The 25,296-nt window shown below is 45.1% G+C and overlaps 1 protein-coding gene and 1 long non-coding RNA gene across 2 annotated transcripts; one reads left to right on the plus strand and one right to left on the minus strand.

Annotated features, from left to right (window-relative positions):
• Positions 1 to 2,300: 2,300 nt before the first annotated feature.
• On the plus strand, positions 2,301 to 24,378 carry LOC120995048. The gene is made up of 3 exons (XR_005777520.1): positions 2,301 to 2,576; positions 10,287 to 10,303; positions 24,369 to 24,378. It is a non-coding gene; the product is annotated as an uncharacterized LOC120995048 (long non-coding RNA).
• SNRPE (small nuclear ribonucleoprotein polypeptide E) lies at positions 2,602 to 7,854 on the minus strand. The gene is made up of 5 exons (XM_040424013.1): positions 7,717 to 7,854; positions 7,388 to 7,414; positions 4,799 to 4,861; positions 4,359 to 4,437; positions 2,602 to 2,689 (listed from the first exon to the last, which is right to left on the minus strand). The coding sequence occupies exons 1-5, from the start codon at positions 7,768 to 7,770 to the stop codon at positions 2,634 to 2,636; spliced, it is 279 nt and encodes a 92-aa protein (XP_040279947.1). The 5' UTR covers positions 7,771 to 7,854; the 3' UTR covers positions 2,602 to 2,633.
• Positions 24,379 to 25,296: the final 918 nt, after the last annotated feature.

The raw sequence follows: 25,296 nt of genomic DNA on the forward strand, positions 1-25,296 counted from the left end.
ACACAGGCGCGCGATTTTTGAAATGCCGACAGGGCTGGCCGGAGGAGAACCCGGCTGGCCCTGTCAATCAACAAGAGGAGGGGGCGGATTTCTGCAGCAGCTACCAGCAAGTAGCCGCCCTACTTGCTGGTAGAGACCGAATTTGCATATGATAAAACTTCGTTTTTTGAATAAACTGCTGGATCAATGTAAGTAACACAATTATATTTTCATATATCGCTATATAACTAATTTAACTAGCCCCAAAAAAAAAAAAAAAAAATCACTTTAGTGGGATGACAGAAGTCCTTTAAAGGGGCTATCCGAGTTTTGGAAACAAATTTTTAACCTCATAAAATTCATCAGGACATACATATACATTGGTTAAGCTTGATTTCTTGAGAGAAACCCATACTTACACCTTTTCATGGTTTTGTTATTGCTGTGTTTACATGCTGAGGGGGCATATAACAATGCCTGAGCTCTTCCTCATGAATATTTGTGGGCGTCAACAATCTGACCTTCCCCTCACCCAGCTCTGCACAACCTAAATTTGCATAAAAAAAAACAAACAGTCACGCTGATTCTAAGCTATACCTTAGATAAAGATATAGCTTAGATGTAGCTATAGCTATATGATGGTCAATTATTTCCTTTTTTTTCCCAGGGGGGGTATTAACAGTGTAATGGGGACTTGTTGAGGGGGCCAGGGCTGTAATAACGATCCCCAGACACATACCCTGAGAAAATCTATCACCTCGGCTCTGGTAAGTATCGCGCATGAGCGATCGCTTACCATCGTCGAGGCTGTGTGAGGAGAGGGGCGGGCACCAAAGGCTCTGACGTCTCGTTTACAGAGCCGGGCGATTCCCTCATGCAGGGAGAAGCTTGTAAACGAGACGTCAGTGCCTGAGAAGGGTTGATGACGTCGGGGGTCACATGACCCAAATGTGAACTGGCTAAACAGAGCAAAATAGCTAATGTAAGTGATTTACAAAATAGTTTAATATAATACTATAAGACTTATTAGCATACATTTAACTCTGATAACCTCTTTAACTCTTCTCTGATGGAGGGAACCAAGTCTTCAGCCATATTGGCAGTACATTTTTTGCAGACTTTCTTATCACATGTATCTGGTAATTTTACCATGTAGAAAATTCAGGGGTTGGCAGCACTACTCATCCCACTCATTTGGGTACTGACCAGAAAATGGCTTACAAGCCAAATGGTGCGCGCAGATAGGGATCCTGGCTGGGGGTCCCAACTCATCCAGACAATTCAATAATCCGCAGCACTCGCCGGTAAATGATGAAAATAGTGGTGATTTATTCACTCAAGCAGCCAGTATACAGCGACATTTCGACCTCAGTTGGTCTTTATCAAGCAGTGCTTGATAAAGACCAACTGAGGTCGAAACGTCGCTGTATACTGGCTGCTTGAGTGAATAAATCACCACTATTTTCATCATTTACCGGCGAGTGCTGCGGATTATTGAATTGTCTGGTAATTTTACCAAACACATCACACACTTCCTATTTTTAGGACTAGATTTAGCTCTCTGAGCACCATCCTTATCACTCTGCATGCACATAGGGAGAGAGGGTGACAGAGGTAACAAGGGGGTTAGCATAAGTAAAAATATACAGCATCCCCCACAAGTGGAAAAAACTTACAACAGTAGGCCCCAGAGGTCTCCATCTAGATTGTTCCCAGTTCAGACAGACATACTGTCCGGCCTCTGAACCTCCGTCCCCTTGAAATCTCTCTTACCTACAGACCTCAGATCAGAGGGCGATTTCCGCCTTGATCTGCGTGCCAAATTAAGCTTTGCCCCCTTTACGTGCGTCACGCATGCTGGAAGTTCTTGCTGGAACACATGTGGAACACATCCAACTTCCTGTGACGGCATCACAAGCGCCAAAAGTATTGGGTTACGATGAGGAGCACTTACAAGACCGGAGGAACTCCTTGAGTGTCGGGTCAGCACATGGACCTCCACGCCTGTTGCGCTGAGCGGGAGATAAGGAGCAGGGTCCCCTACCAACAGACTCCCCAGTACCTCAGAAACTCAAATAGGGAACGGGTGCTGCCTGCTTCCCTCAAGTGGTTAAGGCATAGAAGAAATAAATCCAGTAGCCTCGGCCTGCCTTCACAGATGCAGACCCATAGCAACTGCCATGAGGAATAATCCGTCTCCCACCTGGAAGGACAGGATGACACTGAGGAGGGTCAAATTCATTCTTCCTGTCTCTACCTGGATGGAGGCCGGCCATTTCTCATGGTATGCCGTCATGAAGTATGAAAGAGAAAATGTTGGGTTTAACACTTTGCAAATATGTAACGTGCCAGAGCTCACCACTTTAGATCTGTTAGGTATATGGAATGATGGTTCCTAAAAGCAACGTTGGCATGTTGCCTATCCATACCACCAGCTCATGAAACAGACAACAATATAGATTACAAATAGAAATTATTTATAACAAAAAAAAAAACTGAATGTACACCGGCAATACTAGACTTCATGAAAAATCACAAAGCGGAACAGTTCACATCAACTTTGCATCAGGTTGCTCAGGAGCGTCAAACTTGGGGTAGTTAAAAAGAAAAAAAAAAAAAAGTATGTCCAAAAAAATCTTGAAACTTTATGGGGGTTAATTTACGACACTTTGTAGCAAAGTAATGTTGTCTCCTTTAAGCATAATACGACCTGTGAGGAAAAGAAAAAAGAAAATCAATCACATAGCCAAATATTCAGTTCCTTGAAGAGATTAAAAGGGCATCTGTCAGCAGATTTGTACCTATGAAACTGCTTGACCTGTTACATGTGCACTTGGCAGCTGAAGACATCTGTTTTGGTCCCATGTTCATATGTGCCCACATTGCTGAGAAAAATTATGTTTTAATATATTTAAATTTACCTCTAGGAATAATAGAGGCGTTACCATTACACCCCAAGACTCAGCTCTCTCTGCAATTACACCCGGTCCTGTCAAAGTGCAGAGGAAGCGGCAGTTCCAGACAGAGCAGAGACTCTAGGAGTAATGGCAACTCCCCTGTTGCTCCTAGAGGCCCAATTTGCATATAATAAAAAATTTTCTCAGCAATGCGGGCACTTATGAATATGGGACCAACACAGATGCCTTCAGCTGCCAAGCGCACACGCAACAGGTCAGCCAGTTTAAAAAGGTACAAGTCTGCTGACAGATGCCCTACAACAGTGGTGGCGATGCCATGGGCCAGATTATAGGCAGGCTGGACTGGCAATCTGGGGGCCAGCCAGTCACTCTTTAAATGTGAGGCACGGTGACGTGTCCTGGCTGGCAGCGCGCCCGCCCTCCAGTAGCTCTGTGTGGGCTGTTGGCAACATTGCCACACGCAGGAAGGAGTGCCGACATCAGCAAGTCAGACACACTACTACGCTTCTGGCCACAGCCCTCCTCCTTGCAACCTCAGCGTGTGGTGGACTCCCATACAGTTTAGGACACCCGAGTCAACGTAGGTAGGCCTCAACCCTATATATGGACTCCATATTATGGAAGCCCTCCATTGGAGGATGAATGTAAAGAGATGAGCTATGTAATATACTGCCCTGTATATGGATGATGTATATATAAAGGAGGCGATGGGATATTATACTGCTATCTAAATATCTATCTTAGAGGTATAATACATAGCTCACCACTTCCTATCTTTTGCATTGAGGTATTTTGCATTTGGGTTGCAGTTTGGGCCCTTGGCTTCTAAAAGGTTTGCCATCGCTGCCCTATAAGAAATCCTGCCAAAGGTGCAGTACAGTGGCCCACATTTACTAATGACAGTGCACCTAGACATGCCTGTAAAATGGGGCATTTTTTATTTTTTTTGCAATGTGGCATATCTAGCAGGGTGTCACTTGGCAGGGGGTACAGTCTAAGGCAGAGGTCGCACTTCATTTTTTTCCTAGAAGAGTAAAATTAATCCTCTTACCATTTGAGGAGTATTTTAGCCAAGGAGTAGTATGAAACCAATAAATAATACATAGGCGCTGTACTCAGCTATCTCCGGAATTCCTATAGAAATGAATGGAGTGGCAACTCCGGTCATTTCAGGGAAGCTACAGGGGGTACAGGGCCCCCAGTGGTAGGACCCCCACCAATCTAAGAGTTATCCCTTATCCTGTGAATACCCCTTTAATGAAGAGTCTTGAGTGAAAGCACCGCAGGCTATTATAGCCAAGTGAGAAAGTACAGTCCAATATAGTGGATCTTCCCTGTACTTTATCACTTGGCTATAATAACCTGCCAATAGAAACATAAAATTATGTTGCAAACTAAAAGTTGGTACACAAGAAACCATTTTATCCTATTTTCCACATATTAGTCACATGAATAACTCACCAAGCTGTTTCCGTGACTTTGTCTTCATGTGGATTTCCTCAGCATCGTCCAAAACAAGATTCATGTACTCATCAAATCCCTGCAAATGACAAGACAATATAAATCAAAGCAACTAACCCCTGGGCTGGACAACTAGGCTACAGACACATGGGCAGGATGTTGCTACAAGCTTCAGAAGGCTTTCCCTCTATTTCTAGCCAAAAACTAACTCGCAGTACAGGAATAACATATGCAATAAATGTCCACTATGTGGGGCCAGACATGTTGGGCCCCACCTCCCAGTGGTCAGGAATGAAAACCTGTGGTCCTTTTGGCATTTATCTGACCCAGCGATGCCAGAAATATAAGATGAGAAACATACACCAAGCCAGTCATATCTCTCAGCGAAATGTGCCCGACACGGTCTCAATGGACTGGAGACGGTCAGACATAGTACTTACGATGATGCAGCCTTCAATACGCATGTTCACCTGCTCATACAGCCACACTTGGATCCGAGATCTCTGTAATAGTAACAGTAAGTGACATCAGCAAAGGGAGACCGCTGTATGAACAGCTGTCTGGAGGTCATCCATATTAGGCTATGTTCACACCGCACCCTCAGACAAAGCTTCTTGCGAAATGTCTGGTGCGGTGGGTCCCCTTGGTTGCCAGCAGCCATCGTGGCATGTTGCATCTATCTTTATTAAAGGGGGTTGTCCAATTTCAGGAGGAAACCTGACTACACAGGGGATCCATGTGCAATAAAGTAGTGGTGCACTGAAGAGGCCAGTGACTGGATGCAGCAGTCACATGCTGCTGTGATGTCATCTCTCCAGACAGGTAAACAGTTCACTGCTGGGAAAATCAGAGAGGAAGCACAGAATCTGACAACTTAGTAATGATCACTTCTTTATTGTAGTTGGATCCCTTGTTGTCAAGTTCTCTCCTGAAACCAGACAACTCCTTTAAGGTGTGTACTATACTTAGATGTATACAGCCACAGTGAGTGAATACATCTGACACTGATCGCAGGTTGCTTTATACCATTGCTGATCATATATATCTCCACCATTTTTCTCTTGCTTGGGTGCTGCACTGCTTTACTGCATAAGGTGTCACTTTTTTGTTTTCTGGATTTTTGTCTTTTTATCATTTGTGAAAGTTGTCCTACATGATGGCTTTTTTGGTACACATTTACATATATGAATGGGACTATAGTTTTGGGTACATTGATGCCATGTTCACACTGCTTGGCACATATGCTGGGGAAATCTCCAAATAAAGCACCAGCATATGCCACTCTATACCCTACAGTGGTGTATGTCACGCATAGGCTGCACAGTAAAAGAAAGGTAACCTGTGCTGTAATTTTTTTGTCCTTTGAAAGACTGAGTACAAAAGTGAAGTAAGCCGGGATATCATAGACTGTTGAAAACAAAAAGGTAGCCAGGCCAGTAGATGTTAAAGTAGGGCTGGACGATGGATTAAAGCTCAGTGCAGGTGGCTCCCCGGTACATGTTACCTTTCAGACAGGGCGCTTGTTCTTGCTGCTGCTCTGCACGTGTACCTGGAAGCATGGAGCTCATTCTCACATGCATTGTCCCAGGTTCTGGTCACCTGAGCAGGCCTGGCACTGCTCCTTATTGCCCCATTCATTGAGCTGCACCTGTCGGGCCCACACTAAGTAAAGAGCGGCTGCCCTGCACCTGTCCTATGGCTAGTACATGTGCACTAGGTGCCTCCAGGCAGGTCATTCATTTGCTGCTGGTAAACGGCGAGGGATAGGGAAAGGTAAAATACAGACTACATGTACTGGCCCAGCGCCAAATCTCACACGTGACCTTACAGCATCATGTCAGGTATAATAAAGTACAAAGAGATGGCCCCTGGCAGCCTAGCACTTCTATTAGACCTGCTGCAATCTGCATGCATTTCATCTTTGTCTGGAATATAATATAGGGTCTGTACTACATGTATCTGCAGAAGTCGTGCCAAAATATACGTTAGTCCTGTGCCTAGCATAAAGTATATGTACGCTATGCCCTCGATATATTACATGTATAAGAGCAAGACACAAAATCTTCATTAATCGGAATTGAGGCAAAGTGTTTAATTAATCGCGGACAGTCTACACATATGAGGAAATGTCTCCGCTCATACATGAAATGTACATTACAAACGCAGTGTGAACATGGCCTAAAGAAGTTATTAGTCTACAGTTAAAAAAAAACACAATTTCAACCAAAAGGATTGTTCCTCGGGTGACATTTAGCAAACGTTTTAGCCATCTGACAGAACATCGGATGAAAAACTTCAAAGAAAGATAATTTGTGGAAAAAAATTCTTTCTAAAAGAACGTTCCCAGAAAAATCTTCCATCCATCACCAAATTTCACTGAACACATGGCCAGTATGAACTAAAACGTGTGACCATGTCTGTGAAAGAATCAGACAGTTGTTGCCTTCCAACCAATAACCCGCTTCTACCTAATGTGTATGGTCACCTAGATCTGCATCAATAGTAGAACAAGATGATCTTGTACTCCACACACCTCCTAAACACAAGGTAAAGGCGGCCTTAAAGGGGTTGTCCAGCTTTTAGATATTGATATATCCTCCACACAGATAACCAATATGTGAAAAGGAAACTAAACAGTGGACGCACCAGAAAGCTCTGTCCACTATGCAGTGGCTGTGCTAGCGTCCTGCAGCCAGCTCCCATTCATGTACACCGTCCCAGCTCCCATTCATGTACACCGTCCCAGCTCCCATTCATGTACACCGTCCCAGCTCCCATTCATGTACACCGTCCCAGCTCCCATTCATGTACACCGTCCCAGCTCCCATTCATGTACACAGTCCCAGCGTACTGCAGCTCAGCTCCCATTCATGTACACAGTCCCAGCTCCCATTCATGTACATCGTCCCAGCTGATCAGGGGGGTGTCAGCTCCCTACTGAACTCATATTGATAACCTGGTCATCGGTATCTAAAAACTGGACAGCCCTTTAATGGAAGAGAAGAGATGAATATTCTGTGTGTACTTACATTCTGTAGATACCTGAAGATCAGATTCTGAACACAACAGGTTAAGGTAAAAACCGGAGATGCATAATACAAGGCTCCTCACACCAGAGAGCGCCCAACACCTACAGTGCTCCATGATTACAAACACAACTCTGCTGTGCCCAGCCAGTCACACCCAGCAGCTGTACAATCAGCACATACACGGGCAATCTATTACTGGCCGCCCAGTACAAAGCGCAGCTAACACGTGAGCGCGTTCACACCCGCACATGCGTTAGGCGCTGCCCCTCTACAGCAAGAGAGCAGCTCCCCGAGTCCCAGACAAAATCCCCCAGAACAGAGAAGGATACGATGGGCTGGACCATCACTTTCTGCACTTTTGGGCCCTGTCCGCGGTACGCCATCTTCACTACAGAACAACCGCCTGGAAGAAACCGGAAACAAAGAAAGCGCCCAACCAGTCGCCGTGACGTCAGAAAAGCGCCGGAACAGGCGGACAGGAAGTCACGTGACGTACACCCCGGAAGTACGCTTTTCCCTCCTTTTTCTGGCCAGTCCGTCCCAGCAAGTGAGGGATTTCTCATGACGTCATCGGTATGGGACAGGTTCGTCATGTTATCCTGTCATGTGACACCAGGATTCTTTTGGAGCGACGTTATCGCTACGTACTCTCATGATCTTAATTGGGACTGTTTATTGTCACCAGTGAACACGTATTCTTGCCCTTTAGGTCAGACACACAGGAGTTCAATGCGAGAAACTCTCATGCCTGAGGTTAGGGCTGCTACCTTTCCTAACGGTAAAGGGCAATCCTGGCCAAGTTAATCCACACCTCGAAGGTGGCCAACACAGGGTGTTAAGTCGCTATGTCATAATGTGGCTCCTAGTATTAAAGGGGTTATCCAAGACTATAAAATGCACGATACTGTGGAGGCTCGTCCCTGCCTGCCATTGGCTGCTCCCCTGACACCGGATGGGGAGAAGCAGTGGTGCGGGGAGCCATGTAAGTAGTTTCATTGTGAGGGGCACGGCTTATGGGGGAGCATTTGTTAGTCTCGGATAATGCCCCCCAATAATGTTAATGCCTCATTAGAGCCCCCCAGTAATATTAGTGCCTCCCAATATTAATAATGCCCCCTTCTCTATTTGTGCAAAAAAAAAAAAAAACTCATCCATGTCATGGCGCTGCAGTGAACACTCGCTGCTGACTGAAAGCTCCGGACCTGCGCTCCAGAGTGATGACGTTTCGCCGATTCTGCTGTGAAACGTCATCACGCTGAAGCGCAGGTCCTGACCCTGGTGCCACCAAATGGATGACGTGAGTTTTTTTTTTCTTAACTCCTTAACTTTAAAGCGCTTTTACTTATCCAGGCCATTCTGAGACTGTTTTTTCGTCACATATTGTACTTCATGACACTGGTAAAATGGAGTCAAAATTTTTTCCAAGTTTCAATTTCTCTACTATCATACATAGTAATACCTATAAAAATAATTATTACTTTACATTCCCCATATGTCTACTTCATGTTAGGATCATTTTGGGAATGACATTTTATTTTTGGGGGATGTTACAAGGCTTAGAAGTTTAGAAGAAAATCTTGAAATTTCTCAGAAATTTTCAAAAACCAACTTTTTAAGGACCAGTTCAGGTCTGAAGTCACTTTGTGAGGCTTACATAATAGAAACCACCCAAAAATGACCCCATTCTAGAAACCCCCAAGGTATTCAAAACTGATTTTACAAACGTCGTTAACCCTTTAGGTGTTCCACAAGAATTAATGGAAAATAGAGATACAATTTCAAAATTTTACTTTTTTGGCAGATTTTCCATTTTAATATTTTTTTTTCCAGTTTCAAATCAAGGGTTAACAGCCAAACAAAACTCATTATTTATGGCCCTGATTCTGTAGTTTACAGAAACACCCCATATGTGGTCGTAAACTGCTGTACGGGCACACGGCAGGGCGCAGAAGGAAAGGAATGCCATACGGTTTTTGGAAGGCAGATTTTGCTGGACTGTTTTTTTTGGACACCATGTCCCATTTGAAGCCCCCGTGATGCACCCCTAGAGTAGAAACTCCAAAAAAGTGACCCCATTTTAGAAACTACGGGATAGGGTGGCAGTTTTGTTGGTACTAGTTTAGGGTACATATGATTTTTGGTTGCTCTATATTACACTTTTTGTGAGGCAAGGTAACAAGAAATAGCTGTTTTGGCACCGTTTTTTTTTTGTTATTTACAACATTCATCTGACAGGTTTGATCATGTGGTATTTTTATAGAGCAGGTTGTCACGGACGCAGCGATACCTAATATGTATACAATTTTTTTATTTATGTAAGTTTTACACAATGATTTCATTTTTGAAACAAAAAAAAATCATGTTTTAGTGTCTCCATAGTCTGAGAGCCATAGTTTTTTCAGTTTTTGGGCGATTATCTTTGGTGGGGGCAAATTTTTTTGGAGATGAGATGACGGTTTGATTGGCACTATTTTGGGGTGCATATGACGTTTTGAACGCTTGCTATTACACTTTTTGTGATGTAAGGCGACAAAAAATGGCTTTTTTTACACCGTTTTTATTTTTTTACGGTGTTCATCTGAGGGGTTAGGTCATGTGATATGTTTATAGAGACAGTCGATACGGACGCGGTGATACCTAATATGTATACTTTTTTTTATTTACTTAAGTTTTACACAATAACAGCTTTTTTAAAACAAAAAAAATGATGTTTTAGTGTCTCCATATTCTGAGCCATAGTTTTTTTTTTTTGGGCGATTGTCTTAGGTAGGGTCTCATTTTTTGCGGGATGAGGTGACAGTTAGATTGGTACTATTTTGGTGGGCATACGCCTTTTTGATCGCTTACTGTTGTACTTTTTGTGATGTAAGGTGACAAAAAACTGGCTTATTTAGCACAGTTTTTTTTTTTTTTTCGGTGTTCACCTGAGGGGTTAAGTCATGTGATATTTTTATAGAGCCGGTCGATACCTAATATGTAAACTTTTTTTTAACTTTATTTGGGGAAAATGACTTTTTTGTATTTACTTGAAACTTTTAATTTTTTTGGGGGGGGGAAACTTTATTTTTTCAACTTTTCTTTTACTTTATTTTTTGCCCCACTTTGGGACTTCAACTTTTGGGGGTCTAATCTCTTTTACAATGCATTCCAATACTTCTTTATTGGAATGCATTGGCTGTATGAGTAATACTGTGTGTATTACTCATACAGCTTCCGGCCTGTGAGATCCAGGGGGCTGGATCTCACAGGCTCGTCACCGGAAGGCAGCGCGATGCCTAAGGAAGGCATCGCGCTGCCTTCCATGCCATCGGGTCCCCCCTACAGCCGCATGGGGACCCGATGGCACCGCCGATCGCCACATAAGGTAAAAGCCGCAAACCGCAGGTCTGAATTGACCTGCGGTTTGCGGCGATCCCTGACACGGGGGGCTCACTGGACCCCTCCTCACATTAAGCCAAGGTGCCTGCTCAATGATTTGAGCAGGCCCCGGGTTCCGATCACCGCCCGCCGAGCGGCGGTGATCGGAAATACATAGGACGTACCGGTACGCCCTATGTCCAGAACAGGTTGAAGAGAACCTGTCACCGGGATTTTGGGTATAGAGCTGAGGACATGGGTTGCTAGATGGCCGCTAGCACATCCGCAATATTCAGTCCCTATAGCTCTGTGTGCTTTTATTGTGTAAAAAAAACAATTTTATGGCAGACGGGAGGCTCGTATCATTGCATTAACCTTCTTTAATGCTCAAATAGCAATATTAACATACATATATAATAGTATACTTTAGGAGAATTTTTTTTTTATGTGTATATATCATATTCTGCATAGCAACAGATATTCAAATGAGGTACTGAGGTATTCAATCATGTCTTGATCCTTAGTCAATATAAACTGTTGTGCAGTGTAACTCCTCCTCTTTCTTTATTGCTCATCAGAAGACAGCTAAGTACAATACTGTGTCCTCTCATATATGTATAATTGTACTCCCTATATACAGTACAGACCAAAAGTTTGGACACACCTTCTCATTCAAAGAGTTTTCTTTATTTTCATGACTATGAAGGCATCAAAACTATGAATTAACACATGTGGAATTATATACATAACAAACAAGTGTGAAACAACAGAAAATATGTCATATTCTAGGTTCTTCAAAGTAGCCACCTTTTACTTTGATTACTGCTTTGCACACTCTTGGCATTCTCTTGATGAGCTTCAAGAGGTAGTCCCCTGAAATGGTCTTCCAACAGTCTTGAAGGAGTTCCCAGAGATGCTTAGCACTTGTTGGCCCTTTTGCCTTCACTCTGCGGTCCAGCTCACCCCAAACCATCTCGATTGGGTTCAGGTCCGGTGACTGTGGAGGCCAGGTCATCTGGCGCAGCACCCCATCACTCTCCTTCATGGTCAAATAGCCCTTACTTTCAAAGTTTTCCCAATTTTTCGGCTGACTGACTGACCTTCATTTCTTAAAGTAATGATTTTTCTTCTTTACTTAGCTGCTTTTTTCTTGCCATAATACAAATTGTAACAGTCTATTCAGTAGGACTATCAGCTGTGTATCCACCTGACTTCTCCTCAACGCAACTGATGGTCCCAACCCCATTTATAAGGCAAGAAATCCCACTTATTAAACCTGACAGGGCACACCTGTGAAGTGCAAACCATTTCAGGGGACTACCTCTTAAAGCTCATCAAGAGAATGCCAAGAGTGTGCAAAGCAGTAATCAAAGCAAAAGGTGGCTACTTTGAAGAACCTAGAAAATGACATATTTTTAGTTGTTTCACACTTGTTTGTTATGTATATAATTCCACATGTGTTAATTCATAGTTTTGATGCCTTCAGTGTGAATCTACAATTTTCATAGTCATGAAAATAAAGAAAACTCTTTGAATGAGAAGGTGTGTCCAAACTTTTGGTTTGTACTGTATATATATATATATATTTCTTCTCTTTCCTACTTATCTCTGTATTTCCAGTGCCCTCCGGTCCCTTCTCCGCTTCACAAGGAATACCGGCAGCGCATTTTTCCACGTCTCGGGTCCCCCCCCCCCGAAATCTCACGAGATTTTGACCGCAATGCAGTTATAATACTGCTATTCGCGGGCATTCTCTCCTGTCAGAGGCTGGACATTCTGACAGGAGAAACATAACTATCTCGCCCTATCCTATCCTAGCCTGCCACCTAGAGTACCCAAATAGTATTACTCCAACTAAAACTAATATTTAGTGTTAATTACAACATAAGGGTTGATTTTTAACACTTATTAGATTACGGTAGGTTTATTATTTACCTCATATTTATAAAAAAAATGTCATTATATACTTATAATAGATATAATTTACCTCATTAATATATATAAATAACACTATATATACCTCTTCAGAACATGTCTGATGAGGGTGTGGAAACGAGGATGGAGCAGGAAATACATACACCTGCATTTGAAGGAATTTCAGCTAATACTATTAAAGAGTTAGTTGACAAGTCTATAAAACAGGCCCTTGGATCGGCTATATCATCGCTTAATGATAATATCAAAAAATCCGTGGCCATGGCGATGTCAAAAGCTAAACAGGTCTCTGAACCCAACATCCATCCTTCGACGCCTTCCGAACATTTTTGGTCAGCAGACGATTCGACCACACACAGACCGGGGAATTCCACCCGAAAGCGTAAAATTACGGACAATGATGACTCTCCTACTAAATGTATGGCAGGAGAAAGTATAAATATTTCTAAGACGCCGTCTCACCATGGTTGTCCAACCAATCTCTCCCCTCACGTTCTAGACCCTTGGCTCCAGAGGAAGAATAGTCTTAAGCGGGCACATACATCTTCTAGACGCAATAAGCCGGATTCATATGTAGATTACTCTAGCCAGGAATCATCCGCAGCGTCTAATTCCTCAGATGCGGAATATGCTTATGATAGTGAGGAGGCTAAATATGATTGTTTGGATGAATCCCCTATACCAGAAAATTCTGGTTCAGTTATATTAGATACTCAGGGTTTACCCTTTTTTTTACACCAAGCCAAATAAAACATCCCAGATCAGGGGATTGGGCTCCGCTACCCCAAGTAGCAAAGTACGTTGCATCCCTAGTAAATAAACCTTTGGATAAGGTTGATCGCAACAAACTTAGGGCAGAGTGCCCTCGCCCCTCTTTGCCTTCTAAAGCAGCCGTTACGCCAGATATTGATCCGGGACTCTCTAAGTATTTATTGAAAACAGGAAAACACCCACTAAAGGGGATAGATAGATCTTTCAAATCTATCCAAGATAAATTATTGGATTTATTAGGTCCACTGACCAAAATAATGAACATGGCAGAACAATCTACATCTACTGGTGAACCAGTTAACACAGAAGTGTTACGTGGCTGGGCACAGAGAGCTACTGTATGTGTATTCTAGGGAATACCAATGCAGCAACATGCTCTGAAAGGCGTAAGTCTGTATTGATGCGCCTAGATCCACAGCTAGTCCACCTGGCACATAATGACCCAGATCCTTCAAGTGAGGGTGTTTTATTTGGAGATTCTTTTTTAAAAGATCTCAATAAATATGTAGGGCTTTTTAATTCCCTTGACAAGGCCCAGACATCTCTTAAAAGGATTTTTAATCCTCGTGTTTTTGGAAAGGGCCGCTAGCCCGGCTGGACTCAAGTCCGCCGTTCATACAACAAAGGCCCCAATGTGCCTCAAGAGAGGGTTCAATACCAACCAACACCCTACCAGCCTCCCCCATTCTTCCCACCCAGAGGAAGACCTTGGAGAGCACGTGGTAACAGAGGATTTCCCAGATCTCGCCCTCCCACAGGTAAGCCTCAAGATTTCTCATCTATATGATACCACTAGGGGGCAGGACCCAATATTTTTCCCACGTCTGGTCCAAAATAACATCCGACCAATGGGTACTCAATACTGTAATGTGATATCAACTGGATTTCATTACAAATCCAATACAGATACATCTGCCTCACCAGATACGTTTTTCCAAAATAGACGAACAACTGGTTCAAACAGAAATAGAGGAATTATTAAAAAAAAACAAGCAATAATTCCTGTCCCATACCGAACACCAGGTTTTATAAGCAACATATTCCTAGTCAAGAAAAAAGATGGTGGTCACAGACCGGTGATAAATTTACGAAATCTCAACAATTTCCTTACATTTCAACATTTCAAGATGGAAGGTATCCATCTTCTACGGGACCTTCTACTTCACAACGACTGGCTAGTGAAGATAGACTTAAAAGATGCATATCTTACTGTCCCCATTCACCCTTCTTTCCACCATTTTCCCCAGTTTCTATGGAAGGACCAAAAATGGCAATTTACTTGCCTCCCTTTTGGCCTTTCTTCAGCCCCATGGTGCTTCACCAAATTGATGAAGCCTGTGGTGGCACTTCTCAGAAGTCTAGGGGTTTGACTAATCATATATCTGGACGATATATTGATCATGGCCTCTTCCCTCAAACTCATTCACCGACACCTACATTGGACCATAACTCTCCTTACAGATTTGGGTTTCCTTATAAACCACAAAAAATCTGTTCTGATTCCTTCAAAAGAACTGGAATTCTTAGGATTCCTTATAAATACTCGGTTTAGATCTATTAAGCCTTCCAGCTCTGAAGTTGCATACGATTCGCAAAGAAATTCGTGCTATACTGTCCAAAGAACTAATATCTTTAAGAAAACTTGCTCGCATTGTAGGGTTACTGTCATGACCGGCGTCACGCAAAGGGAGGGAAATGGGAAGGCCCTGTCCAAGGGAGAGGGAAAGGTGGTGACCCCTGACTCACCTTGAGGCTGGCACCTGACTGCCCTGACGTCCCTAGACGGGTTCCTCACCCGTACGCCGATCACGTGCCTAAACCCTGGCTTTCCCTAAGATGAGCCCTACGTAGTGAACAGGGCGGTGGGATCACTGGTCCGCACCACTGACACTAAAGGAAAACACCAAGGAGAGGACAGACAAAACATATAATCCCAGGTGGGCGAAAACAGCAGACAACAAAAGCCCAACAGGGATCCGGAGGGTAACGCTCTGGAACAACAACCAGGGATCACAGCGACTCAGCTCCAGTGGGTCAGTAAAGAAGTCCAGGCAGGAAGCTCTATATCTGGCAACCAGAGAAGTGGGAGAGGGGAATATAAGGAGGTTGGGAGTGCTGGACAAGAAACAGCTGAGGAGAAGAAGCTACGGATCCCTGAGTGAACCAAAAAGGGTTGCAAGGCAAACCCAGAAAGCTACCATTAAGAAACAGCACTATCTTTATACATAGAGCGCGCTGCCACCCGCTGCGACTTCCTGACCCCGGGTATAACTGAGTCAGACGTGGCTCTTGACACCCTCGTGACAGTACCCCCCCTTTCCACGAGGGGCCTCCGGACACTCAGGACTAGGTCTCTCAGGATGAGAGGCATGAAAAGCCCGAACTAACCTGTCGGCGTTTACCTCAGACGCTGGAACCCACATTCTTTCCTCGGGACCGTAACCCCTCCAATACACCAGATATTGAAGAGAGCTGCGGACCCGACGAGAATCAACAATTTTGGATATTTGAAACTCTAGATTACCATCCACAATAACAGGAGGGGGTGGCAGCGGTGATGGTTCTAGAGGTGGAACATACTTTTTGAGTAACGACTTATGGAAGACGTTATGAATTTTAAAAGTCTGAGGTAGCTCCAGGCGAAAAGCCACGGGGTTAATGATGGCTACTATTTTGTAAGGACCAATGAACCTAGGACCCAGTTTCCAAGAGGGAACCTTTAATTTAATATTCCTAGTAGATAACCACACATAGTCATTCACACCTAGGTCCGGACCTAGCGACCGTTTCTTATCAGCCATGCATTTATATTTACCTCCCATATTTTTCTAATTAGCTTGCACTTTCTGCCATACAGATTAAAGAGATGACGAAAACCGTTCCTCTTCGGGAACCCCAGAAGACCCCCCCTCTTTGAAAGTGCAGAATTGGGGATGAAAACCATATGCACCAAGAAATGGTGACTTGCCAGTGGATTCCTGACGGCGATTATTTATGGCAAACTCGGCTAACGGTAAATATGATGACCACACCTCTTGGTTTTCAGACACAAAACACCTTAGATATGTCTCAAGGTTTTGGTTGGTACGCTCAGTTTGTCCATTCGACTGAGGATGGAAAGCTGAGGAAAAGGACAAGTGTACCCCCAAACGGGAACAAAAAGCTTTCCAAAACTTAGAAATAAACTGGGTTCCCCGATCCGAAACAACATCGGAAGGGCCCTCGTGAAGCTTCACGATTTCACTGATGAATACCTGAGCAAGAGTCTTAGCATTAGGTAGTGCGGGTAACGCAATGAAGTGTACCATCTTGCTAAACCTGTCTACTACTACCAAGATAACTGTTTTACCCGCAGACAAAGGTAAGTCAGTAATAAAATCCATTGACAGATGTGTCCATGGCCTATAGGGAATGACAAGTGTCAATAAAGACCCTGCAGGACGTGTATGAGAGACTTTCGCGCGCGCACAAGTAGAACAAGTAGACACAAAATCCATTACATCCTGACGCAACCTTGGCCACCAAAAACGACGAGACAATAGTTCCAAGGTTGCTTTTCTACCCGGGTGCCCAGCAAGTGCCGAATTATGATGTTCCTTTAATAATTCGAGACGCAGGTTTAACGGTACAAACAATTTCTCTGAGGGGCAAGAGACCGGGGCGTCCCCCTAGGCCTCTAACACCTTCCCCTCCAGAACAGAGTGTACCGCAGAGACAACCACTCCTCTTTGTAGAATGGGTACCGGATCACTCACATTACCCCCTCCAGGGAAACAATTAGATAATGCATCTGCCTTGGTATTTTTTGCCCCAGGACGATAGGTAATAAAAAAGTTAAACCTGGTAAAAAAATGGCGACCACCTAGCTTGTCTAGGGGTGAGACGCTTAGCTGATTCGAGGTACAGAAGGTTTTTGTGGTCTGTAATCACCATGACGGGGTGGACTGCCCCTCTAAAAAGTGACGCCATTCTTCAAACGCTAGTTTAATAGCTAATAGTTCCCTATTGCCAATATCATAGTTCTTCTCCGCTGCAGATAGTTTTTTAGAAAAGAAAGCACAAGGACGTCATTTGCCGGGAGACGGACCCTGAGACAGTACAGCCCCCACTCCCACCTCTGACGCATCTACTTCAACAATAAAAGGCTGGGAGACATCAGGTTGGATTAGTACAGGTGCCGAGGTAAACCTCTCTTTTAGAGAGGAAAAAGCAATTTTAGCGGCGTCAGACCATTTAGAAAAATCAGTCCCCTTCCTAGTCATGTCAGTAAGGGGTTTGACAATCGCCGAATAATTTTTAATGAACTTTCTGTAGAAATTTGCGAAGCCCAAGAACCGTTGCAGTGCTTTGAGGTTCTCAGGAAGATCCCAATCTAAGATTGCCTGGACCTTCCTAGGATCCATACGGAAACCTGAAGCAGATAATAAATAACCTAGGAACTGTATTTCCTGAACGGAGAAGACACTTTTCAATTTTCGCATATAATTTATTCGTCCGTAGGACCTGCAGTACCTGTCTGACATGCACCTCGTGTGTTTTCAGATCAGACGAATAAATTAAAATATCATCTAGGTATATCACCACAAACCTGCCGATAAGATGACTAAAAATGTCATTAACGAAATGTTGGAAGACAGCAGGAGCATTGGTCAGACCGAAAGGCATGACTAGATTTTCATAATGCCCCTCAGGGGTGTTAAAAGCTGTCTTCCACTCATCCCCTTCCTTGATACGAATCAGATTGTAGGCCCCCCTAAGATCAAGTTTGGAGAACCACCTAGCACCCGCAATCTGATTAAACAGGTCAGGAATGAGAGGAAGAGGGTAAGGGTCTCGGATGGTTATCCGGTTTAGTTCGCGGAAATCTAGGCAAGGACGCAGGCCCCCATCTTTCTTTTTAACAAAGAAAAACCCTGCAGCCACGGGTGAAGAAGAGGGTCTGATGTGTCCCTTAGCCAAGCTCTCGGAGATATAATCTTTCATGGCTTGTCTCTCCGGACCCGAAAGATTATATAATCTGGTCTTGGGTAATTTTGCACCGGGAATCAGATTAACCGGGCAATCATAAGGACGGTGAGGTGGTAACTTCTGGCAACCCTTTTTCCAGAAAAAACGTCCTCAAAGTCCGAAACAAATTTAGGTAGAGTAGCTATGGAGGCGACTAAGCAATTGCTATTTAAGCAATTTTCTCTGCAATGCTCACTCCACTCCAATATCTCCCTGGCCTGCCAATCCACCACTGGATTGTGCGCTACCAACCAGGGAAGACCCAATACCACAGGAGTGGGAAGCCCCTCCAGAACATAACATGAAAGACACTCGTTATGGTGGTCCCCTACCCGAAGGTGTAAGTTATGGACAATGTGAGTGAGGTTTCTCTGAGACAGAGGAGCAGAATCAATAGCGAATATGGGAATAGGTCTCTAGCGTACAGAGAGACAAACCCATAGTGTGGGCAAAATGGGCATCTATCAAATTTACCCCTGCTCCACTGTCTAGAAAGAAAGAAATAGTCTCCGTCTTAACACCAAAAACAACAACCGCTGGCAACACAAATTGAGATGTTCGTACGGAGGAAACGTATACCCCCCGGCTGACATCCTCCACACAGCCTGGGGTTAGTAGTTTTCCGACGGTCTCTTGTTTTTGGGAAAGGAAGGACAGACATTAATGAAATGACCCCTCCCCCCACAGAAAAAACAAACCCCACGCCTACGGCGAGCCTCAGGAGGACGGACCTGACGAGTAGTTCCTCCTAGCTGCATAGGCTCATCTAAGTTCGTACAGACTAACTGCTGCTTGGGAGGGGTTACCAATTGCTCAGGATTTTTCAATCTGTCCCTCAGACATCTATCTATTCTGATAGAAAGGGACATAACAGCATCAAGGGAAAAGGGAGTCTCATACAGTCAAGTGCATCCTTAATCCTTTCGGATAACCCAGAGCAGAACTGACTCCTGAGAGCCGGGTCGTTCCACTGGGTATCCGTAGCCCACCTACGGAACTCCGAGCAATACTCCTCTGCTGGCCGCTCTCCCTGTAGGAGTCTCCGTAATTTTGATTCAGCCAGAGCGACTCGGTCAGGGTCATCATATATGAGACCCAAAGCCCCAAAAAATTCATCCACTGACCGGAGAGCCTGGGAATCAGTGGGTAAAGAGAACGCCCAGGATTGCGGGTCCCCCTGAAGCAGGGAAATAACAATCCCCACCCGCTGTTCTTCATTACCAGAGGAGTAAGGGCGCAGCTTAAAATATAACTTACAGGCCTCACGGAATGTCACAAATTTGTCCCTGTCACGAGGGTGTCAAGAACCACGCCTGACTCCGTTATACCCGGGGTCAGGAAGTCGCAGCGGTTGGCTGCGCGCTCTATGTAAGATAGGGCTGTTTCCTTATGGTAGCTTTCTGGGTTTGCTTTGCCAACCCTTTTGGCTCACTCAGGGATCCGTAGCTCCTTCTCCTCAGCTGTTCCTTGTCCAGCACTCCCAACCTCCTTATATTCCCCTCTCACACTTCTCTGGTTGCCAGATATAGAGCTTCCTGCCTGGACATCTTTTCTGACCCTCTGGAGCTGTGTTGCTGCGTTCTCTGGTTGTTGGTCCAGAACGCTACCCTCCGGATCCCTGTTGGACCTTTGTGGTCTGCTGTGGTCGCCCACCTGGGTGTATGTGTTTGTCTGTATTGTCTGTCCTCTCCCTGGTGTTTCCCTCTTAGTGTTAGTGGTGCGGACTAGCGATCCCACCGGCCCGTTCACTATCTAGGGCTCATTTTAGGGAAAGCCAGGGTTTAGGCACGTGATCGCTGCACGGGTGAGGAACCCGTCTAGGGACGTCAGGGCAGTCAGGTGCCAGCCGCAAGGTGAGTCAGGGATCACCACCTTACCCTCTCCCTTGGGCAGGGTTTTCCCTTTTCCCTCCCTGTGCGTGACGCCGGTCATTACATTATATCTGGCCCTTATTTTTTGTAGGTAAAAAAAAATAAAAAAAATATAAATTTGTTTTTTACCTACTTAGAATCCAGTATGGATCAAATTGCTGCTCTGTCCAAACAATTTCATGGCCTGTCTTTGGAGGTGGCAGGATTGAAGGCGTCGGTCCTCCAGCAACAGCAGCAATTACAACAGACCGCAAGCCCAGCGGTTGCTACTGGTAACCAGGTTGTTGCCTGACAGATTTTCTGGGGGAAGGGACAAGTTTTTGACATTCCGTGAGGCCTGTAAATTATACTTTAAACTGCGCCCTTACTCCTCTGGTAATGAAGAACAGCGGGTGGGGGTTGTTATTTCCCTGCTGCAGGGGGACCCGCAGTCCTGGGCGTTCTCTTTACCTACTGATTCCCAGGCTCTTCGGTCAGTAGATGAGTTTTTCGGGGCCTTGGGTCTCATATATGACGACCCTGACCGAGTCGCACTGGCTGAATCAAGATTACGGAGAATCCTACAAGGAGAGTGGCCGGTAGAGGAGTATTGCTCTGACTTCCGTAGGTGGGCTACGGATACCCAATGGAACGACCCGGCTCTCAGGAGTCAGTTCTGCTCTGGGTTATCCGAAAGGGTTAAGGATGCGCTTGCATTATATGAGACCCCCTTTTCCCTTGATGCAGTTATGTCCCTTTCTATCCGAATACATAGACGCCTTAGGGACAGGTTGAAAAACCGGAGCCATTGGTAACCCCTCCCAAGCAGCAGTTAGTCTGTACGGACTTAGACGAGCCTATGCAGCTAGGAGGAACTACTCGTCAGGTCCGTCCTCCTGAGGCTCGCCGTAGGCTTGGGGTTTGTTTTTTTTGTGGGGAGAGGGGTCATTTCATTAATGTCTGTCCTTCTTTCCTCAGAAACAAAAGACCGTCGGAAAACTACTAACCCCAGACTGTGTGGAGGATGTCAGCCGGGGGGTATACGTTTCCTCCATACGAACATCGCAATTTGTGTTGCCAGCGGTTATTGTTTTTGGTGATAAGACGGAGACTATTTCTTTCTTTCTAGACAGTGGAGCAGGGGTAAATTTGATAGATGCCCATTTTGCCCACACTATGGGTTTGTCTCTCTGTACGCTACAGAGACCTATTCCCATATTCGCTATTGATTCTGCTCCTCTGTCTCAGAGAAACCTCACCCACATTGTTCATAATTTACAACTTCGGGTAGGGGACCACCATAACGAGATGCTTTCATGTTATGTTCTGGAGGGGCTTCCCACTCCGGTAGTGCTGGGTCTTCCCTGGTTGGTAGCGCACAAACCAGTGGTGGATTGGCAGGCCAGGGAGATAAATAGCAATTGCTTAGTCGCCTCCATAACTACCCTACCTACATTTATTTCGGATTTTGAGGACGTTTTTTCTGAAAAGGGTCGTCCTTATGATTGCCCGGTTAACCTTATTCCCGGCACAAAATTACCCAAGACCAGGTTATATAATCTTTCAGGTCCAGAGAGACAAGCCATGAAAGATTATATCTCCGAGAGCTTGGCTAAGGGACACATCAGACCCTCTTCTTCACCCGTGGCTGCAGGGTTTTTCTTCGTTAAAAAGAAAGATGGGGGCCTGCGTCCTTGCCTAGATTTTCGCGAATTAAATCGGATAACCATCCGAGACCCATACCCTCTTCCTCTCATTCCTGACCTGTTTAACCAGATTGCGGGTGCAAGGTGGTTCTCCAAACTTGATCTTAGGGGCCTACAATCTGATTCGTATTAAGGAGGGGGATGAGTGGAAGACAGCTTTTAACACCCCTGAGGGGCATTATGAAAATCTAGTCATGCCTTTCGGTCTGACCAATGCTCCTGCCGTCTTTCAACATTTCGTTAATGACATTTTTAGTCATCTAATCGGCAGGTTTGTGGTAATATACCTAGATGATATTTTAATTTATTCGTCTGATCCGAGAACACATGAGGTGCATGTCAGACAAGTACTGCAGGTCCTACGGACGAATAAATTATATGCTAAAATTGAAAAATGTGTCTTCGCCGTTCAGGAGATACAATTCCTAGGTTATTTTTTATCTGCTGCAGGTTTCCGTATGGATCCTAGGAAGGTCCAGGCAATTTTAGATTGGGATCTTCCTGAGAACCTCAAAGCACTACAACGGTTCTTGGGCTTCGCGAATTTCTAAAGGGAAATTCATAAAAAATTATTCACTTATTGTAAAACCCCTTACTGACATGACTAGGAAGGGGACTGATTTTTCTAAATGGTCTGACGCTGCTAAAGTTGCTTTTTCCTCTCTAAAAGAGAGGTTTACCTCGGCACCTGTACTAGTCCAACCTGATGTCTCTCAGCCTTTTATTGTTGAAGTCGATGCGTCAGAGGTAGGAGTGGGGGCGGTGCTGTCTCAGGGTCCGTCTCCTGGCAAATGGCGTCCTTGTGCTTTCTTTTCTAAAAAACTATCTGCAGCAGAAAAGAACTACGATATTGGCAATAGGGAACTATTAGCTATTAAACTTGCGTTTGAGGAGTGGCGTCACTTTTTAGAGGGGGCAGTCCACCCCGTCACTGTGATTACGGACCACAAAAATCTTCTGTACCTCGAATCAGCTAAGCGTCTCACCCCTAGACAGGCTAGGTGGTCGCTATTTTTTACCAGGTTTAACTTTGTTATTACCTATCGTCCTGGGGCAAAGAATACCAAGGCGGATGCACTATCTCGTTGTTTCCCTGGAGTGGGTAATGTGAGTGATCCGGTGCCCATTCTTCAAAGAGGAGTGGTTGTTTCTGTGGTACACTCTGTTCTGGAGGGGAAGGTGTTAGAGGCCCAGGGAGACGCCCCGGTCTCTTGCCCCTCAGAGAAATTGTTTGTACCGTTGAACCTACGTTTCGAATTATTAAAGGAACATCATAATTCGGCACTTGCTGGGCACCCGGGTAGTAAAGCAACCTTGGAGCTATTGTCTCGTCGTTTTTGGTGGCCAAGGTTGCGTCAGGATGTATTGGATTTTGTGTCTTCTTGTTCTACCTGTGCGCGCGCAAAAGTTTCACATACACGTCCTGCAGGGTCTCTATTACCACTCGTTATTCCCAATAGACCATTGACACATCTGTCAATGGATTTTATCACTGACTTACCTTTGTCTGCGGGTGAAACAGTTATTTTGGTAGTAGTGGACAGGTTTAGCAAAATGGTACACTTCATTGCGTTACCCGCACTACCTAATGCTAAGTCTCTTGCTCAGGTATTCGTCAGTGAAATCGTGAAGCTTCACGGGGTCCCCTCCGATGTTGTTTCGGATCGGGGTACCCAGTTTATTTCTAAATTTTGGAAAGCTTTTTGTTCCCGTTTGGGGGTACACTTGTCCTTTTCCTCAGCTTTCCATCCTCAGTCGAATGGACAGACTGAGCGTACCAACCAAAACCTGGAGACATATCTAAGATGTTTTGTGTCTGAAAACCAAGAGTTGTGGTCATCATATTTACCGTTAGCTGAGTTTGCCATAAATAATCGTCGTCAGGAATCCACTGGCAAGTCACCATTTCTTGGTGCATATGGTTTTCATCCCCAATTCTGTACTTTCAAAGAGGGGGGGTCTTCTGGGGTTCCTGAAGAGGAACGGTTTTCGTCATCTCTTTCATCGGTATGGCAGAAGGTGCAAGCTAACTTGAAAAATATGGGAGGTAAATACAAATGCATGGCTGATAAGAGATGGTCGCCAGGTCCGGACCTAGGAGTGAATGACGATGTGTGGTTGTCTACTAGGAATATTAAATTGAAGGTTCCCTCTTGGAAACTGGGTCCTAGGTTTATTGGTCCTTACAAAATTGTAGCCATCATCAACCCCGTGGCTTTTCGCCTGGAGTTACCTCAGACTTTTAAAATCCATAATGTCTTTCATAAGTCGTTACTCAAAAAATATGTTCCACCTCTAGAACCGTCACCGCTGCCACCCCCTCCTGTTGTTGTGGATGGTAATCTAGAATTTCAGATATCCAAAATTGTTAATTCTCCATCGGGTCCGCCGCTCTCTTCAATATCTGGTGCATTGGAGAGGTTACGGTCCCGAGGAAAGAATGTGGGTTCCTGCGTCTGAGGTAAACGCCGACAGGTTAGTTCGGGTTTTTCATGCCTCTCATCCTGAGAGTCCTGGTCCTGAGTGTCCGGAGGCCTCTCGTAGAGAGGGGGGTACTGTCACGAGGGTGTCAAGAACCACGCCTGACTCCGTTATACCCGGGGTCAGGAAGTCGCAGCGGTTGGCTGCGCGCTCTATGTAAGATAGGGCTGTTTCCTTATGGTAGCTTTCTGGGTTTGCTTTGCAAACCCTTTTGGCTCACTCAGGGATCCGTAGCTCCTTCTCCTCAGCTGTTCCTTGTCCAGCACTCCCAACCTCCTTATATTCCCCTCTCACACTTCTCTGGTTGCCAGATATAGAGCTTCCTGCCTGGACACCTATTCTGACCCTCTGGAGCTGTGTTGCTGCGTTCTCTGGTTGTTGGTCCAGAACGCTACCCTCCGGATCCCTGTTGGACCTTTGTGGTCTGCTGTGGTCGCCCACCTGGGTGTATGTGTTTGTCTGTATTGTCTGTCCTCTCCCTGGTGTTTCCCTCTTAGTGTCAGTGGTGCGGACTAGCGATTCCACTGGCCCGTTCACTATCTAGGGCTCATTTTAGGGAAAGCCAGGGTTTAGGCACGTGATCACCGCACGGGTGAGGAACCTGTCTAGGGACGTCAGGGCAGTCAGGTGCCAGCCGCAAGGTGAGTCAGGGATCACCACCTTACCCTCTCCCTTGGGCAGGGCTTTCCCTTTTCCCTCCCTGTGCGTGACGCCGGTCATTACAGTCCCTTCCCCCAGAAAATCTGTCAGGAAGAACAACCTTGGGTTCCGGAACAACCTGGTCACCCGTAGCAACCGCTGG

Source organism: Bufo bufo, chromosome 3 (genome assembly GCF_905171765.1).
Source record: "Bufo bufo chromosome 3, aBufBuf1.1, whole genome shotgun sequence".
Lineage (NCBI taxonomy): Eukaryota > Metazoa > Chordata > Amphibia > Anura > Bufonidae > Bufo > Bufo bufo.

Bases quoted from the DNA above. Each gene is read 5' to 3' on its own strand.
- SNRPE (XM_040424013.1), bottom strand. From the start codon at position 7,770: ATGGCGTACCGCGGACAGGGCCCAAAAGTGCAGAAAGTGATGGTCCAG. The intron at 4,862-7,387 runs GTAAGTACACAC...TTACTATTACAG, and splicing joins TCTTCAGGTATCTACAGAAT to AGATCTCGGATCCAAGTGTG. The intron at 2,690-4,358 runs GTGAGTTATTCA...TTTTCCTCACAG, and splicing joins AAAGTCACGGAAACAGCTTG to GTCGTATTATGCTTAAAGGA.